The sequence below is a fragment of the Mustela lutreola genome, chromosome 5 (assembly GCF_030435805.1).
Source record: "Mustela lutreola isolate mMusLut2 chromosome 5, mMusLut2.pri, whole genome shotgun sequence".
Lineage (NCBI taxonomy): Eukaryota > Metazoa > Chordata > Mammalia > Carnivora > Mustelidae > Mustela > Mustela lutreola.
The window spans coordinates 27378410-27397324 of NC_081294.1; the positions used below are offsets into that span (position 1 = coordinate 27378410).

Consider the following 18915-nt stretch of genomic DNA (forward strand, 5'->3'; position numbering starts at 1 on the left):
TCAACAGACATGTAAGAGCCTCAGAAGGCAGAATGAGGCAGCAAATTATCTGAAGAAATAATGACCCCTAACTTCCCGGGTTTGTTATCTACAGATCCAGAATTCTCAATGCCAAGTAAGATAAGCACAAAGAGAATCACAACTAGGCACATAGTCAAACTGCTGAATGATGAGAAAATCTTGAAAACAGCAGTGGAAAAGCAGCTCTGTTCAGGGAAACAATGATATGATTAATGGCTGATTTCCCCTCAGAATAATGGAGGCTAGAAAGTAATGGGAAACATTCAAAATATTGGAACAAAATTCAATTAAGAACTGTATATTCAGGAAAAACTGCCCTTTGAAAATGAAGGTGAGACTGACTGGCTGACTGACTCAGCCACTCTGGCTCACTGACTGGCTCAGTCAGAAGAGCATGTGACTCTTGATCCTGGGGTTGTGAGTTTGAGCCCCAAATGGTGGAGAGATTGCCTCAATAATACTTTACAAAAAGAAAAGAAAATGAAGGTGAGATCAATATTTCCTGATAAAAAAGATTTGTTGGTAGCAGTCTTGGCCTAAAATAAATACTAAAGGAAGCCCTTAGGCCGAAAGAAAATGGGAGCACGTGTTAACTCAAATCCACAGAAAGGAACAAAGAGAACTGGAACTGATATGTGGATAATAGGGTATAAACACAACCACAAATATTTATCAACTTGTGAATGGTAAACAAAATGTGTATCTACTCCGCAGAAGGAGGAATAAAGTACTAATTCACGCAAGAACATAGATGAACCTTAAAAACAGCATGATGCATGAAAGAATCACAAAAGACTACATGTTATATGAATCCAATTATATGAAATTTCCAGAAGAGGCAAGAACAGAGATAGAACAAAGATCAGTGATTGCCAGACAGATGAGAGCAGGCGTTGCTTGCAACCAGCCATGAAGACACATTTTGGGGGTGATGGGTATCTTTTAAAACTGGATTTGGATCATGAGTATGTAACTACAAATTTGCTAAAACAGCATCAGACTGTGTACTTACAATGGTTAAATGTGTGGTATGCCAATTATATCTTAATACAGTGGCAAAAAATGTTAACAGTGCCTGCTTCTGAGTAGTGTGCATGAAGATGATTGTCATTTTTTTTTTGCTTCTATTGTATTTTCTAGACTGATTACATAAACATGTTATGTTTGGAATAAAAGACAACATTAAAAGTAAATTTTTAAACAATAACAACTCTATTTAAAATACTTTTTGAAACAAAAAAACACACACACACCGTTAGCAGGAATCCGAGTAAACAATATTCTCAGTCAGAGTTTAATTTAGCTAAATATATAGTCTTTCATTGCCTTGGAGGTTTAATATGGTAGTTATTTGGGGTCTTAGGATAAGGCTATTCAGACATGGCTTTCTTTTCCTACAGAAAAATCCATACCCTTCATCAATAGAATAAAATTACATCAACTGATACCATCAAATTATATCTCAGACTTTTCAAGGGTCTTTATGAGACCTGGAACGAAAACAGGCAATGACTTTAAGTATGAAATGTCTAATTGAGCCAAAGCTGTATTACCTACTTGTAAAAGCTAGCGGCCTGCCTTCAATGTTCTCCTTTTTTGGCAGATGCTGTTGAGATATATTTTATAAAGAGTATCAATGCATATCAAGCAACATTGGGCCCAACGGATTATGAAACAGTGACAACCATTGAAGAATTCTGCAAATGGCTTGTCCAGAATGGGGAAAAACAGGTAAATCTGAACAGGTAAATCAACAAGAAGCAGTGCAATCTTGAGCCAGGGCCTTAGATTTTATTTGTGTCCATTCCTTCATCTGTAAAACAAATATGATAGGCATGCATGAATTAACTGTTATTATTAAATGTAAGCTCAGAATGCTAATTCTTCACAGAAACACATGGATCACAGTCACAACATCCTGATCCTGGTGAATCACGTCAGTGTGGCGTAGAATGCCTGCTCCATAGAGTTAATGGACTAGAACTGGCATACTCCTTCAGAATTACCAGGATGATTATAGAACTCTTTTCTTTAACTCCCCAGGAGGCTTATAGACTGCTAAAGGCTGCACTGAAGTCTCAGGTCATCAGCTATGGTGACTGTAGTGAAAAGGTGGCTGAAACTTTTTACAACATGGGCAGGATCTGCTTTGCCAAAGGACAGCTCAGAAAGGCGATTCAGCTGTTAAGGAAGGTGAATTCTGGCTGCCTTTTACATTTTCTCCCAGACCCCTAAGCACAACGTGAGGAGTGATGTGCACGTGCACGCAGTGTGTGTGCGCGCATGTGTGTGTGTGTGTGTGTGCACGTGCGCACACGCGTGTATTTTCATGCCCCTCCCCTCCCTCCTGCTTCCCTTTGCCTCCCTCCCTCCCTTTCTTTCTTTCCTTCCTTCTTTTTTCCTTTCTTCTCTATTCCTTTTTAATTTTTAAGTAAACTAAAAATTCACTTTCTTAGATGTGCTAAGGGAGAACATCCTACAGAAACTTTTGTTGTGCCCATGCCTGGACCAGAGTCTTTTATATTTATTTTATTTTATTTGACAAATAAAGACACAGTGAGAGAAGGAACGCAAACAGGGGGAGCAGGAGAGGGAGAAGCGGGCTCCCCGCTGAGCAGGGACCCCCAACATGGGGCTTAATCCCAGCAGGACCCTCGGATCATGACCTGAGCCAAAGGCAGCTGCTTAAACACTGAGCCACCCAGGCACCCCTGATTTGGGTCTTTTAAAGAAAATATGTTTTTCATGTCCCCACTTAATTTTTCTAATACATGATTAAAGTTACAATAACAGTTTTAATATATTTCTCTGCTAATTCTAACATCTGTATCAGTTTGGGGTTGATTTTGGTAGATTTCTCTCACTATACTATCTCATGTGAAACACACTTTCCTGCTGCTTTACGTGCCTTGCTATCCTTGTTTGGATGCCAGACATTGTATATTTGACCTTATTCGTGCTGGATATTTTTGTATTCCTGTAAGTATTTTTGAACTTTTTCTAGAAGTCATTTGATTTATAGTTTGGTCCTTTTAGGTCTTGTTTTTTAAGACTGAGTAGATGAGACGAGAGCAGCACTTAGCCAAGGGCTAGTATCCCTCCTTCCTGAGGCAAAAGACTTCTGAGTACACCACCCAAAGGCCTGTGAAAGATGAGGCTTTCCAGATTGGCTGGTTGGAAGAAAGCACTGCACCAAGCCCTGTTCCCTCCAGGCCCTTCAGCTGATTGTTACCCCAGTGTTGGCAGTTTTCTCACATGGATGTGCTCATCAGGACTCTGCTGAATAGTTAAGGGGGACCCACTGCAGATATTCCTGGATCTTGTTCTATGCAGCGGTCTCTTCTCTTTTACTGTGTTCTGAAAGTCTCTTGGGACTCCCAGCTCCTTCTCCTCTGTTTGTGGAGTCTGCTGAGCCTCACTTTTTTCCTTTCCCTGCATCATGGCCTGGAAAGGCTCTCAAAGCAATAATCTGGGGGCAGTCGTTGGCTTTATCTCACTGGTTGCCCTCTCTCAGGGACCACTGTTCTTTGTTGGCTGATGTTCAGCATCTTGAAGATGCAATGCAAATTTAGGACCCTACACAAATCTCATTTATGTCCATCCACTTGGTCATAGCTATTTGGAAAATCCTCAGGGAAACCATACTGCAGCCATATTTTGGCCCTGTCACTTTGGTGATCCATAGCCACATATGGCAGAGGGAGGTGCAATGAAGTAGAATGATACACATAGAGCATGGAAGTGTGCACAGCCTTCAATATAGGCTCTTTTTCCTCCATGGTTGGGAACCAGGAGGAGATGCTGTGCAGAAATTTGAAATGTAAACTTGTGATATCTCAATTCTACTAGTGCTCTCCTGAGTTTGGTTTATCATGAAGGTACTTGTCTCCTGATACTCTTTAACCTGCTATGTTTCTCAACTTACCTACAGTGTCTGATGATTCAAATCCTCTTATATGGAAGTGAGCACAGTAAAAGCAGAGACACAAGAGACCTCCTTACCCTATTGCAAAGGTGAGTTGTGACTCTGGTCATCTACCAGGTCATCTGTGTGGGTATGTGGGTAGTATGGCCTGATTCATTCAGTAGGGGCGATCACCCTTTTTGTTGTTGCTAGTAAGGCAAAATGCCAACTTGTACTATGGATTTGGCTAAATCCTTTGGAGGTAACCAGTTGAATTCTAGTAGTGCCTCAGGAACCAGTGTTATGGGGGTCTGCTGCAATAATACTTGGTATTTATAATATCTCTTTCAACGCTGAGCCTTGGAACCAAATCCCACAAGGTAGTGTCTCAGCTGACAACTTGTGACAGATCCAATATTGACATATACAAAGTAAATGAATACATTAAACTTGTTTTTTTCTTGCTGAACATACAAAATCTAGGTCCTTTGATATAAGGCAAGTTTTTTGGCAGGGGAGATTTATCTCCAGAGTCAGTAATAAAATAGTGTTTTGTGTAGACTTGCCCCCTTCTTTATCTTTGGCATATCATTGCTTTTTGTTCATCTCAGAATAATGTTGACCTTGAACTATTCTTTTCAAAGAAGGAAGATAATTAAAATTTGTTGGGTGTAAGCACCTATAACTGAGCTAGGTCATAGTCATGAAGTACTTAATCCTCACAAACCCCTAGTATGATAGCTCTCATCTGACAGGATGGAGCCCAATGTTCTGCAAAGGAACTTGCCTGCATTCACTTAGTCTTAGATGTTTGGGCCTAGGCAAGTGTGGCTCTAAAGGCCATTTGCTTTTCTCTTAGCACCCTCTAATAAGGAGGGGCATTGCTATGGAGTAAGAGTCAGGACCCTGACTGTAGTTCACTGGAGATGGCTCACAATGAATATATTTCTCACCAGGCTGGACTGGTGAGGGACAAGATGAGCAGAGAGAACACAGTCAGTCCATCCTATCCCCACCCATGAGTTAGAGCCACACTTCAACTAGGCCCAACAGAAGACGGTGCCCTGCTCTATTAGTATCCAGAGGAGGGTTCTCTAGCCTCTCTAGTAATGCCCATGTGAGGACGGTATATGGGGAACTTTGCCCCCTTCCTGCTAGTGGGTATGAAAGTATATTTTCCTGGTCAAGAACCATAACTATATATATATATATATATATATATATATATAGAGAGAGAGAGAGAGAGAGAGAGAGAGTTATATGTATTTATATAGTTCATTTCAGAAATGACCTTTCAGAAAATAATTAGTTATATATAGTTATATAAATATTTAAATATATAAGGTTCAGAAGTGAACTTTCAGAAGTTCATATGTGTGTGTGTGTGTGTGTGTGTGTGTATAGTATATATATATATTTTTAGGAGGGGGAAGGGGCAGAGAGAGAGAGAAAGAATCCCAAGCAGGCTCTGCACCCAGGATAGAGCCTGACTTGGGGCTTGATCTCACAACCCTGAGATCATGACCTGAGCTGAAATCAAGAGTCAGATGCTTAAGACTGAGCCACCCAGGTGCCCCCATAACAAAATAATAGGTGTCATATAGAACTCTTTCCAATTCCCTGGCATTATAAAATATATATACTGTTTCTAACCCTCAAATAATCCTGTTAGGTAGGTGTTTTATCTCCCATGTTCAGGTGATAGAAACAGAGTCAGAAAGTTTGAGTATCTTGTTTAAATCACCTAGCTGGTAAGTGTATTAAGATTTGAACGCACATTTATCATAGTTCAAAATGCACTTCTTTTTACTACGGGATAGGGATTCTGACTTTGATGCATTTGAGAATACATATGGAGACACCTGGTTAGCAGTAAGTCTCCAGAAGTGCATTTTACATGAGGAGAAACTGAGGACTGGTATTTTCCTAGGAAGAGGCAGAGCTGGGATTTTGAAACTCTAACAGCGGAATGTGCTCTTTGTAGGCTATGTAGCTTACTGTCTGAAGGCAGACTGTTTGGATTTAAAACTCGTGCCCCAACCTCACCTCTCCGACCTGGGTGAAGTTATTAAGCCTTTCTCGGCCTCTGTTTATTTATTAAGAAAATAATAGTATCTTGCTCAAAAGGTGGCTTTTCTGAGAGTAAGTTTATATATAATATAGCATACTTAGATCAAGTCTTGGCAGGCCTTAAATTCACAGTGGATAATAATTATGATGGTGATAATCTTTCTGAGATGCTGGAGGTAATAGGTCTGAATATTTAAGTGAGAAGCTTTTGTATGTCATGCAATTATTATTATTTTATTTTATAAGTAGTGAGTAAGGAGTATATATTAGTGGATTCATCCCTATCAGCTTAACCTGCCTCTGCCGCTTACTAGGTATGTAGCCTGGGGGGAATCACTTAACCTCCTTAAGTCTTGGTTTCCTCATCATTAAAATATAGATAATGATATACCACATCCAGTTGTTGTGAATTTTTGATAAAATAATGTGTAGAACTTGCATAGGATGGTGCCTGGCAGAGTCTATGCTCAGTCAGTGTCTGCAAAACAGCCTCCCCTGACCCCTTCTCCCTCAAAACTGGAGCTAAAGTTCTACTCAGCTTGTATTTAACAAGAGAAACTTCCAAGTAGCTGAAGTGACTGTACTTCCTCAGTAGTCTCAGGTCTTCCTTCCGGTCTCTCACTGTTCCTTGTTCCTTGTCTGTGGTTTGAAAAAAACAAGAGGAGAAGGAGAAATTAGGAGGGATTGGTCTAACCTAATTCAGACCCCAGGTAGTATGAATTTCTTCAGGTGCATGGAGACTGATCCTCTCTGTAGATGACAGTGAGACCAGGACCTGCCAAGAAAATCCATTAAAGAGGAAAAGTCTTTTGAAGGATCCTGCTGTAGGAGAAATGGAGTCAGTGGAGGTTTTTCTTCCACAGAAACAAGCCCATATCTCATTCCTCAACAACTGCTGAGCAAAGCCATAGGAGTAGCTGCCAAAGTCCAGATGTCAAAAAAAAAACCAGTACCAAAATTGTTCTCTTTGCTCGAGCCTCTTGCTGGAATAATTAATCCCAGATGTCCTGGAACTCTGCTCATTCTCCAGTGTGCTCTTGTGCTTTCTACCCCACCTCCTCCGGAAACCCCATGACAACATTCACTGAACGTTTATTGCCAGGAGCCCAAATTCTTGGCTTTTAAAGTCTCTGCAAAGAAGTGAAAGCAGACATGGCCCCTTGAAGTAGGAGTTAACTCTAAGATTAAAAATGATAGTTGCAAGCCTCAAGTAAGATTTTAGTGTCTTAAAAAGGCAAAGAACATCTCAGATTTGGGAGTAAACTTTTACCTAAATCACAAATGTACTTCAGTTTTAATTATTTACACATCAGGCTCCTCCTAAGCACTAAAAATACTTATATGTTTCAGATAGAGTCCTTTCAGAAAAAGAGACACACATGCCTAGATGACTAGTCTGTAGTAAAACATGAATAGAAATATAAATAAAGAGGACAAGTAATAAATTGGGAGACCAGAAATATGGGTGGAAACTGTGCACACCGGGGGTAGGCTGCTGGGTTTTCAAAGCATAGTAAAATATCAGCAGGTAGCAGAGAAGTCAGAGGACGGCATTTAGGTAGCATGAATAAAAGCAGGGGCATGGAGATATCTGATATTTCTGAGGAAACACAAGTGACTGAGGGTGGTTGTGGTTTAAGGTACATGAGTAAGAAAATGCTGGAGATGAGTTTGGAAAGATCAATTAGGGTCAGATTATGTGATTTTTCTGTGCCATGCTAAGGAGTTTAGAACGTATTTAGTAGTTAGAAGGATTTGAGCAAGATGTGACATCATCAGTTATTGGCTCTACAACATTAACTCTAACAGCAATGGAAGAAGAGATGGGACCTAGCGGGATGTTAGAAGTAGGGAGATCAGTTAGGAGGCAGATAGAACAGTTCAAGGGGGAGGTAGTGGTGGGAACTTAATTATCTAAAGCCATAGTAGGAGGAAGTTGGGGAGGAAGGATTGAAAAGCAATTTATGATCTGTTCTAACAAGACCTTAGCACCAATTAGATATGATGTGTGATGGAGGCAGGAGTCACAGAAGGCTTTGAAGTTTCTAGTGTGGACCATTGGATGAGTGGCAATGCTACTAAATGAGATAGTGCTGACAAGTGGAGATCATCTGGAGGATGTCTGGAGGGTCTGAGGAAGATGATGATTTCGATTCTGGATATGTTAAATCTGAGGTACCCACACTGCATCCACTTGGCAATGTCTGGTCCAGGAGCTCAAGAAGATAGATTCTGAAGTGAAGAGAATGGGTAAGAAACCCATGGAATATGTATATGTGAAATGAAAGGGCTTGGGAGGGAACACTTACACTTATTTTAGAGATAATATATGCACTGTGATTTAGAATCAAAACAGGACTCAAATTTGAGCTTTCCCACTTGCAGTGAGACTTCCTGTGTCTTCCTTTCTTCATCTGAAAAAAAAAAAAAAAAAAAACTGAAGGGGCACCTGGCTGGCTCAGTTGGTAGAACCTATGACTCTTGGTTTGGGCGTTGTGAGTTTGAGTCCCATGTTGGGTATGGAGTTTACTTTAAAAAAAGTTAAAAATTAAAAAATAATCTTAAAAATGTGAATAAAAAGAGCACTCTATTTAAAGTGCTTTACTTAATGTTTGGCACTGTGAAATGTTTGGCTTCTGTGAAATGTTAATTGTTGTCATGACTAGTATTATTTTGGAGTCATACAGAAGGAAGACCTTCTGTCTTCTTTGGAGATTTTACTTTTAAGATTTTGTTTATTTATTTATTTATTTAGAGCTTAGGGGAAAGTGGGGACAAGCAGAAAGAGAGGGACAAGCAGACTCCGTGCTGAGCAGTGAGCCCAATGCAGGGCTTCATCTCATGGACCTGAGATATGACTTGAGCTGAAATCAAGAGTCAGAGGCTAAACCGGCTGAGCCACCCAGGTGCCCCTAGTTTTTTTCAATGATAACAAAACAGTAGGAAAATCTCAAATGTCCACCAGTAGAAACACTAGTACATGTTTATGGTCAATATAATGAGGTCCATGTTTATGATCATATAATATGGTCATTCAGAAACATGAAGTAGAGCTTTGAAGAGTTGTAGAAAAATATTGTAGATATATTATTGGGGTAAAAAAAATATTGTAGATATATTATTGGGGTAAAAACATTGGAGTATTATATGTAGTATCACCCATAAATATATATAAATATGTATTAGTAAAGGTAACAGTAGTTATCTCTGGAGATAAGATTATGGGGAACTTTCAACTTCTATATTATATATTTGTGTTACTTGACTTTTTCTTTTTTTAACAACAAATATGTATTATGTGATAAAAAGATATATTTTGAGGTCGCATGGGTGGCTCAGTGAGTTACTCTGCCTTCAGCTCAGGTCATGATCTAAGGGTCCTGGAATTAAGCCCCGCATCGGGTTCTCTGCTCAGCAGAGGGCCTGCTTCCCCCTCTCTCTCTGCCTGCCTCTCTGCCTACCTGTGGTCTCTGTCAAATAAATAAATAAAATCTTTTAAAAAAAGATAAATTTTTATTTTTTAGAGATTTTATTTATTTGACTTTGAGAGTGAGTACAAGCAGAGCAGAGGGAGAGGGAGAAGCAGACTTCTGCTGACCAGAGAGCCCAATGTGGGACTCGATCCCAGGACCTGGGATCATGACCTGAGATGAAGGCAGATACCCAACCGACTGAGCCACCCAGGTGCCCCTAAAAAAGATAAATTTTTAAAGTGTACGGCATGTGTGTCAAATATTAAGAGACAAGATAATGTCGTGTTGAGAGAATGGACTACAGTCAGATGCGTGGGTCATAGTCCCAGCTCTGTTATTTATTAGTTGTCTGACCCTGGACACGTCACTTTACTTCTCAGTTTCCTTATCTATAAAAATCTATAAAATGTGGGGGGGAGGAGTCAAGATGGCGGAGAAGTAGCAAGCTGAGACTGCTTCAGCTAGCCGGAGATCAGCTAGATAGCTTATCTAAAGATTGCAAACACCTGAAAATCCATCGGCAGATCGAAGAGAAGAAGAACAGCAATTCTGGAAACAGAAAAACAACCACTTTCTGAAAGGTAGGACCGGCGGAGAAGTGAATCCAAAGCGACGGGAAGATAGACCCCGGGGGGAGGGGCCGGCTCCCGGCAAGCGGCGGAGCAACCGCGCACAAAATCAGGACTTTTAAAAGTCTGTTCCGCTGAGGGACATCGCTCCAGAGGCTAAACCGGGGCGAAGCCCACGCGGGGTCAGCGTGGCCTCAGGTCCCGCAGGGTCACAGAAGGATCGGGGGTGTCTGAGTGTCGCAGAGCTTGCGGGTATTGGAACGGGAAAGCCGGCTGCAGAGACAGAGCTGACAGTAAGCTCGCAGCTCCGTGTTACCTTGAACCGGTCGCAGGCTCGGTGAGCTCGGAACGCGGCCGGAGGTCAGGCAGACGGGAGTAACTGGGCGCGGTTCTCTGAGGGCGCACTGAGGAGTGGGGCCCTGGGCTCTCGGCTCCTCCGGGCCGGAGACCAGGAGGCCGCCATTTGTATTCCCGTCCTCTGGAACTCTACGGAAAGCGCTCAGGGAACAAAAGCTCCTGAAAGCAAACCCGAGCGGATTACTCACCCCGGCCCCGGGTAAGGGCGGTGTAATTCCGCCTGGGGCAAAGACACTTGAGAATCACTACAACAGGCCCCTCCCCCAGAAGATTAACAAGAAATCCAGCCGAGACCAAGTTCACCTACCAAGGAGTGCGGTTTCAATACCAAGGAGAGCAGCAGAATTCCAGAGGAGGAGAAAGCCAAGCACGGAACTCATGGCTTTTTTCCTGTGATTTTTTTTAGTCTTGCAGTTAATTTAATTTTTTCTTTTTCATTTTTTTTTTTTTCTCGCCTTCGGGTAAAATTTTTTTTTTAACTGTTACCTTTTTCTTTTTTAACGACTTTTTACTAGTTTATCTAATATATATATATTTTTTTTTACATTTTTCTTAGGTGTTTTCTTTTTTTAAAAATTCTTTTCTTTTCTTTTCTTTTTTTTTCTTTTTCTTTTCTTTTTGTTTTTTTTTTCTTTCTTCCTTTTTGAACCTCTTTTTATCCCCTTTCTCCCCACTCACGATTTTGGATCTCTTCTAATTTGGTTAAAGCATATTTTCCTGGGGTTGTTGCCACCCTTTTAGTATTTTACTTGCCCCTTCATTTACTCTTATCTGGACAAAATGACAAGACGTAAAAATTCAACACAAAAAAAAGAACAAGAGGCAGTACCGAAGGCTAGGGACCTAATCAATACAGACATCGGTAATATGTCAGATCTAGAGTTCAGAATGACAATTCTCAAGGTTCTAGCCGGGCTCGAAAAAGGCATGGAAGATATTAGAGAAACCCTCTCGAGAGATATAAAAGCCCTTTCTGGAGAAATAAAAGAACTAAAATCTAACCAAGGTGAAATCAAAAAAGCTATTAATGAGGTGCAATCAAAAATGGAGGCTCTAACTGCTAGGATAAATGAGGCAGAAGAAAGAATTAGTGATATAGAAGACCAAATGACAGAGAATAAAGAAGCTGAGCAAAAGAGGGACAAACAGCTACTGGACCACGAGGGGAGAATTCGAGAGATAAGTGACACCATAAGACGAAACAACATTAGAATAATTGGGATTCCAGAAGAAGAAGAAAGTGAGAGGGGAGCAGAAGGTATACTGGAGAGAATTATTGGGGAGAATTTCCCCAATATGGCAAAGGGAACGAGCATCAAAATTCAGGAGGTTCAGAGAATGCCCCTCAAAATCAATAAGAATAGGCCCACACCCCGTCACCTAATAGTAAAATTTACAAGTCTCAATGACAAAGAGAAAATCCTGAAAGCAGCCCGGGAAAAGAAGTCTGTAACATACAATGGTAAAAATATTAGATTGGCAGCTGACTTATCCACAGAGACCTGGCAGGCCAGAAAGAGCTGGCATGATATTTTCAGAGCACTAAACGAGAAAAACATGCAGCCAAGAATACTATATCCAGCTAGGCTATCATTGAAAATAGAAGGAGAGATTAAAACCTTCCAGGACAAACAACAACTGAAAGAATTTGCAAATACCAAACCAGCTCTACAGGAAATCTTGAAAGGGGTCCTCTAAGCAAAGAGAGAGCCTACAAGTGGTAGATCAGAAAGGAAGAGAGACCATATACAGTAACAGTCACCTTACAGGCAATACAATGGCACTAAATTCATATCTCTCAATAGTTACCCTGAATGTGAATGGGCTAAATGCCCCTGTCAAAAGACACAGGGTATCAGAATGGATAAAAAAACAAAACCCATCTATATGTTGCCTCCAAGAAACACATTTTAAGCCCGAAGACACCTCCAGATTTAAAGTGAGGGGGTGGAAAAGAATTTACCATGCTAATGGACATCAGAAGAAAGCAGGAGTGGCAATCCTTATATCAGATCAATTAGATTTTAAGCCAAAGACTATAATAAGAGATGAGGAAGGACACTATATCATACTCAAAGGGTCTGTCCAACAAGAAGATTTAACAATTTTAAATATCTATGCCCCCAATGTGGGAGCAGCCAACTATATAAACCAATTAATAACAAAATCAAAGAAACACATCAACAATAATACAATAATAGTAGGGGACTTTAACACTCCCCTCACTGAAATGGACAGGTCATCCAAGCAAAAGATCAGCAAGGAAATAAAGGCCTTAAACGACACACTGGACCAGATGGACATCACAGATATATTCAGAATATTTCATCCCAAAGCAACAGAATACACATTCTTCTCTAGTGCACATGGAACATTCTCCAGAATAGATCACATCCTCGGTCCTAAATCAGGACTCAACCGGTATCAAAAGATTGGGATCATTCCCTGCATATTTTCAGACCACAATGCTCTAAAGCTAGAACTCAACCACAAAAGGAAGTTTGGAAAGAACCCAAATACATGGAGACTAAACAGTATCCTTCTAAAGAATGAATGGGTCAACCGGGAAATTAAAGAAGAATTGAAAAAAATCATGGAAACAAATGATAATGAAAATACAACGGTTCAAAATCTGTGGGACACAACAAAGGCAGTCCTGAGAGGAAAATATATAGCGGTACAAGCCTTTCTCAAGAAACAAGAAAGGTCTCAGGTACACAACCTAACCCTACACCTAAAGGAGCTGGAGAAAGAACAAGAAAGAAACCCTAAGCCCAGCAGGAGAAGAGAAATCATAAAGATCAGAGCAGAAATCAATGAAATAGAAACCAAAAAAACAATAGAACAAATCAACGAAACTAGGAGCTGGTTCTTTGAAAGAATTAATAAAATTGATAAACCCCTGGCCCGACTTATCAAAAAGAAAAGAGAAAGGACCCAAATAAATAAAATCATGAATGAAAGAGGAGAGATCACAACTAACACCAAAGAAATACAAACTATTATAAGAACATACTATGAGCAACTCTACGGCAATAAATTTGACAATCTGGAAGAAATGGATGCATTCCTAGAAACATATAAACTACCACAACTGAACCAGGAAGAAATAGAAAGCCTGAACAGACCCATAACCAGTAAGGAGATTGAAACAGTCATTAAAAATCTCCAAACAAACAAAAGCCCAGGGCCAGACGGCTTCCCGGGGGAATTCTACCAAACATTTAAAGAAGAACTAATTCCTATTCTCCTGAAACTGTTCCAAAAAATAGAAATGGAAGGAAAACTTCCAAACTCATTTTATGAGGCCAGCATCACCTTGATCCCAAAACCAGACAAGGATCTCACCAAAAAAGAGAGCTATAGACCGATATCCTTGATGAACACAGATGCGAAAATACTCAACAAAATACTAGCCAATAGGATTCAACAGTACATTAAAAAGATTATTCACCACGACCAAGTGGGATTTATTCCAGGGCTGCAAGGTTGGTTCAACATCCGCAAATCAGTCAATGTGATACAACACATCAATAAAAGAAAGAACAAGAACCATATGATACTCTCAATAGATGCTGAAAAAGCATTTGACAAAGTACAACATCCCTTCCTGATCAAAACTCTTCAAAGTGTAGGGATAGAGGGCACATACCTCAATATCATCAAAGCCATCTATGAAAAACCCACCGCAAATATCATTCTCAATGGAGAAAAACTGAAAGCTTTTCCGCTAAGGTCAGGAACACGGCAGGGATGTCCATTATCACCACTGCTATTCAACATCGTACTAGAGGTCCTAGCCTCAGCAATCAGACAACAAAAGGAAATTAAAGGCATCCAAATCGGCAAAGAAGAAGTCAAATTATCACTCTTCGCAGATGATATGATACTATATGTGGAAAACCCAAAAGACTCCACTCCAAAACTGCTAGAACTTATACAGGAATTCAGTAAAGTGTCAGGATATAAAATCAATGCACAGAAATCAGTTGCATTTCTCTACACCAACAGCAAGACAGAAGAAAGAGATATCAAGGAGTCAATCCCATTTACAATTGCATCCAAAACCATAAGATACCTAGGAATAAACCTAACCAAAGAGACACAGAATCTATACTCAGAAAACTATAAAGTACTCATGAAAGAAATTGAGGAAGACACAAAGAAATGGAAAAATGTTCCATGCTCCTGGATTGGAAGAATAAATATTGTGAAAATGTCTATGCTACCTAAAGCAATCTACACATTTAATGCAATTCCTATCAAAGTACCATCCATCTTTTTCAAAGAAATGGAACAAATAATTCTAAAATTTATATGGAACCAGAAAAGACCTCGAATAGCCAAAGGGATATTGAAAAAGAAAGCCAACGTTGGTGGCATCACAATTCCGGACTTCAAGCTCTATTACAAAGCTGTCATCATCAAGACAGCATGGTACTGGCACAAAAACAGACACATAGATCAATGGAGCAGAATAGAGAGCCCAGAAATAGACCCTCAAATCTATGGTCAACTAATCTTCGACAAAGCAGGAAAGAATGTCCAATGGAAAAAAGACAGCCTTTTCAATAAATGGTGCTGGGAAAATTGGACAGCCACATGCAGAAAAATGAAATTGGACCATTTCCTTACACCACACACAAAAATAGACTCAAAATGGATGAAGGACCTCAATGTACGAAAGGAATCCATCAAAATCCTTGAGGAGAACACGGGCAGCAACCTCTTCGACCTCTGCCGCAGCAACATCTTCCTAGGAACAACGCAAAAGGCAAGGGAAGCAAGGGAAAAAATGAACTACTGGGATTTCATCAAGATCAAAAGCTTTTGCACAGCAAAGGAAACAGTTAACAAAATCAAAAGACAACTGACAGAATGGGAGAAGATATTTGCAAACGACATATCAGATAAAGGACTAGTGTCCAGAATCTATAAAGAACTTAGCAAACTCAACACCCAAAGAACAAATAATCCAATCAAGAAATGGGCAGAAGACATGAACAGACATTTCTGCAAAGAAGACATCCAGATGGCGAACAGACACATGAAAAAGTGCTCCATATCACTCGGCATCAGGGAAATACAAATCAAAACCACAATGAGATATCACCTCACACCAGTCAGAATGGCTAAAATCAACAAGTCAGGAAATGACAGATGCTGGCTAGGATGCGGAGAAAGGGGAACCCTCCTACACTGTTGGTGGGAATGCAAGCTGGTGCAGCCACTCTGGAAAACAGCATGGAGGTTCCTCAAAATGTTGAAAATAGAACTGCCCTATGACCCAGCAATTGCACTATTGGGTATTTACCCTAAAGATACAAATGTAGTGATCCAAAGGGACACATGCACCCGAATGTTTATAGCAGCAATGTCCACAATAGCCAAACTATGGAAAGAACCTAGATGTCCATCAACAGATGAATGGATCAAGAAGATGTGGTATATATACACAATGGAGTACTATGCAGCCATCAAAAGAAATGAAATCTTGCCATTTGCAACAACATGGATGGAACTAGAGCGTATCATGCTTAGCGAAATAAGTCAAGCAGAGAAAGACAACTATCATATGATCTCCCTGATATGAGGAAGTGGTGATGCAACATGGAGGCTTAAGTGGGTAGAAGAAGAATAAATGAAACAAGATGGGATTGGGAGGGAGACAAACCATAAGTGACTCTTAATCTCACAAAACAAACTGAGGGTTGCCGGGGGGAGGGGGTTTGGGAGAAGGGGGTGGGATTATGGACATTGGGGAGGGTATGTGATTTAGTGAGTGCTGTGAAGTGTGTAAACCTGGTGATTCACAGACCTGTACCCCTGGGGATAAAAATATATGTTTATAAAAAATAAAAAATTAAAAAAAAAAAAATCTATAAAATGTGACTAAAAAAATTAATGTAAGTAAAACTGCTCAAAAAGAGGCCTGACAGAGTATGTGCTGATTAGAGGTGATGATGAAGATGATGATGATGCTAAGAGAATGAGGACTAATAAGAAGCCATTAAGCTGGCAGATAGAGAATCACTAGTGTGATTAGAGCAAGCTATCCTAGTAGAGCAGATTTTTGAGATTACCCCAGTAATCCAGTTCTAATTGTATAACAGCCAAGGTCATGGACTTTAGAATTAGACCTATCTTAGAATCCAGGCTCTGCCATTCGAAGTGTCGTTCTATGTGCCATTCTATGTGTCATTAGGCATGTTATCCTAAGTCTCAGTTTCCTCCAGTGAGGACTAGAACAGTATCTATAATATGGAAACGTAATGAAGAACAAATGAGATTTTACATAACACACTTAGCACAGTATCTGGCTCATGGTTAATAAATACTAGCTCGATAAATAAATAGTCAATAAATACTAGCCACTTTTACAACTCAAGCTCGTCATCCAGACATATTGGAAGGATGAGACTATGGTGCACCAATTTCATTTTTGTTATTTTTAAATGTTTCTAGGACAGCCACATGGCAAAAAGCTATTTCAGGATTACTTTTGAAGGGTCTTAAGATGTAGAAGCCAGGAGAAGCAGCAGGGAGGGCCATCCTTTTCTCTTCACAAGAGGGGAAAGAAGGGATGCTCACTGATGGATTAGTGGTCTGCTGTCCTCTTGGCCATATGACCAGACCAGAACAGCCTCTTCTGGGCTGAGGGGCTAGGGAGGGAAAGCCAAGGAAAGTAGGGTTTGGGGAGATTATCTCCAGAGAGAAGTGCAGCAAGACAGAGAATAGCTCATGTGCTGTGTCAGCCAGACCCGCCTTGGTCAGGACTTTCATGATGAACTTTATGCTGCACCTGCTGGTTTCCTGGCCACTGCATTCCTATTCTTTTCCTATCATTTATCAATAAATGTTCCAACACTGCCCCTACAAAATTAGGGGGCAAATATTTGGGCAAACCTTGGTGTATGAATGGGTGGGAGGCAAATCTCCTCTTGCATCCTGGTGCCAAGGAGCAGCAGCTTGTTTAAATCAGGGTGCTGGGAATATCTGGGGGCATTGGGGCCGATGGGGAAGTGAGCTTATAGCTCCTCACCTCAGGGCCTTCCTGAAGAGGAACAGAGGCTGCTAAGTAACAGAGCGCTAGTTTGGGGAACCTTGTCTGTAGCAAAGCGGGGGAAGAATTCTACAATCTACAGCCTTCTGCCACGTCTACAAGTATGGATTGATAGGAAGATACAGTGTGGAATAGGGCAAGGAGATCAAATATTTTTCATCTCACGGGCCCACTCTCTCAGTCCTAGAGTGATGCTTGAGGTTCCCAACCAAAAGGCTGGGTTTGGTGAAGCTGATTTATCAGTATTGTCACTGTGTATGGGCAGGAGAATGGCTGACCCAATGTCACACCTTTGCTATTTGGGCATAACGACAAGAGCAGGATACTCTGAGTGAGGGGCATCTCATGTGTGAGGACCAGCTCGGCTGTGAAAGAGCCACGTGATCTTTGGCTCCCTGAACATTCTGAGTCTCTTTCCTCCTCTTCATTCATTCCTTCAACAAACACCTCGTGAGCACCTGTGAAGTGTGAGGTGCGGTTGAGATGAGGGCACTAATAACGATAAATAAAACACGGTCATTACTCTTGAGACAATAATCAAGTAGGAGAGGCAACCATGAGAAATAATGACAATATGAGAGAGTCCCCTAGTAGAAATCTCAGTACAGTGCAAGTGGAAAAGAGAGACAATCTAGGAAAGCTGGAAAAAGACTTCACTGAGAGGGTTACATCTGAGTTGTTTCTTGAAGGGCGAGTAACAGTTCATCCAGGTGGAGAAGAGAAACCATTCCAGGAAGAAGGAACTGTATATGCAAAGGCCCTGAGGTGTGACAGAGGACAGTGTTTGGAAGCAGTGGTAAGTTCTTTGTGGCTGCCATACAAGGTAGTATTTCCTGGAGGGTCTCGCAGGGACTGTTGATTGTAAGGGATGAGTCAGGCAGTGGCTTTGAGGGGGAGGGAGGAAGACTCTGGGGCAGATCAGTTTAGGAAAAAACAAAGTAGGGTAAACAAAGTAACAAATGTTCATTTCCTGGACTTCTCAAAACTTTTAATATGCTAAGGTTCCCTACTGGCATGTTGAGAACAAATTAACTTAAAAAAAAAAAAAAAAAACAATATTCATACCTACTGAAATGGTCAGTGACTTAAATTTTGACAAATAAAACACAGTCTCTAGAACCAAAGTAGTGAAACTATCTAAAATTTGGTTTTATTATTTTTTATTTATTTTTTAAAGATTTTATCTATTTATTTGACAGACAGAGCTCACAAGTAGGCAGGGAGGCAGGCAGAGAGAGTGGGGGAAGCAGGCTTCCTGCTGAACAGAGAGCCGGATGGGGGGCTCGATCCCAGGAGCCTGGGATCATGACCTGAGCCAAAGGCAGAGGCTTTGACCCACTGAGCCACCCAGACACCTCTAAGATTTGGTTTTATTTTAAAGCAAGGGTACGTGTAGCACATGCTTGAACCGAGGGTACAAGAATGCTTTTGTAGTTACGAATTTGGGCCCCACTTCAG

General features: G+C 40.7%; 1 protein-coding gene across 3 annotated transcripts in view; it reads left to right on the forward strand.

Annotated features, from left to right (window-relative positions):
• TTC23L (tetratricopeptide repeat domain 23 like) overlaps nt 1-18915 on the forward strand; it is a 55387-nt gene that overhangs the window by 32426 nt on the left and 4046 nt on the right. For 2 of the 3 annotated variants that reach the window (XM_059173764.1, XM_059173765.1), the window contains exons 9-12: nt 1625-1752; nt 2065-2214; nt 3953-4035; nt 18147-18253. In XM_059173764.1, the coding sequence (XP_059029747.1) occupies nt 1625-1752; nt 2065-2214; nt 3953-4035; nt 18147-18228 (443 nt within the window). In that variant the 3' untranslated portion in view covers nt 18229-18253. The remainder of the gene's footprint in view (nt 1-1624; nt 1753-2064; nt 2215-3952; nt 4036-18146; nt 18254-18915) is intronic. The other variant, XM_059173766.1, reaches the window with a different exon arrangement.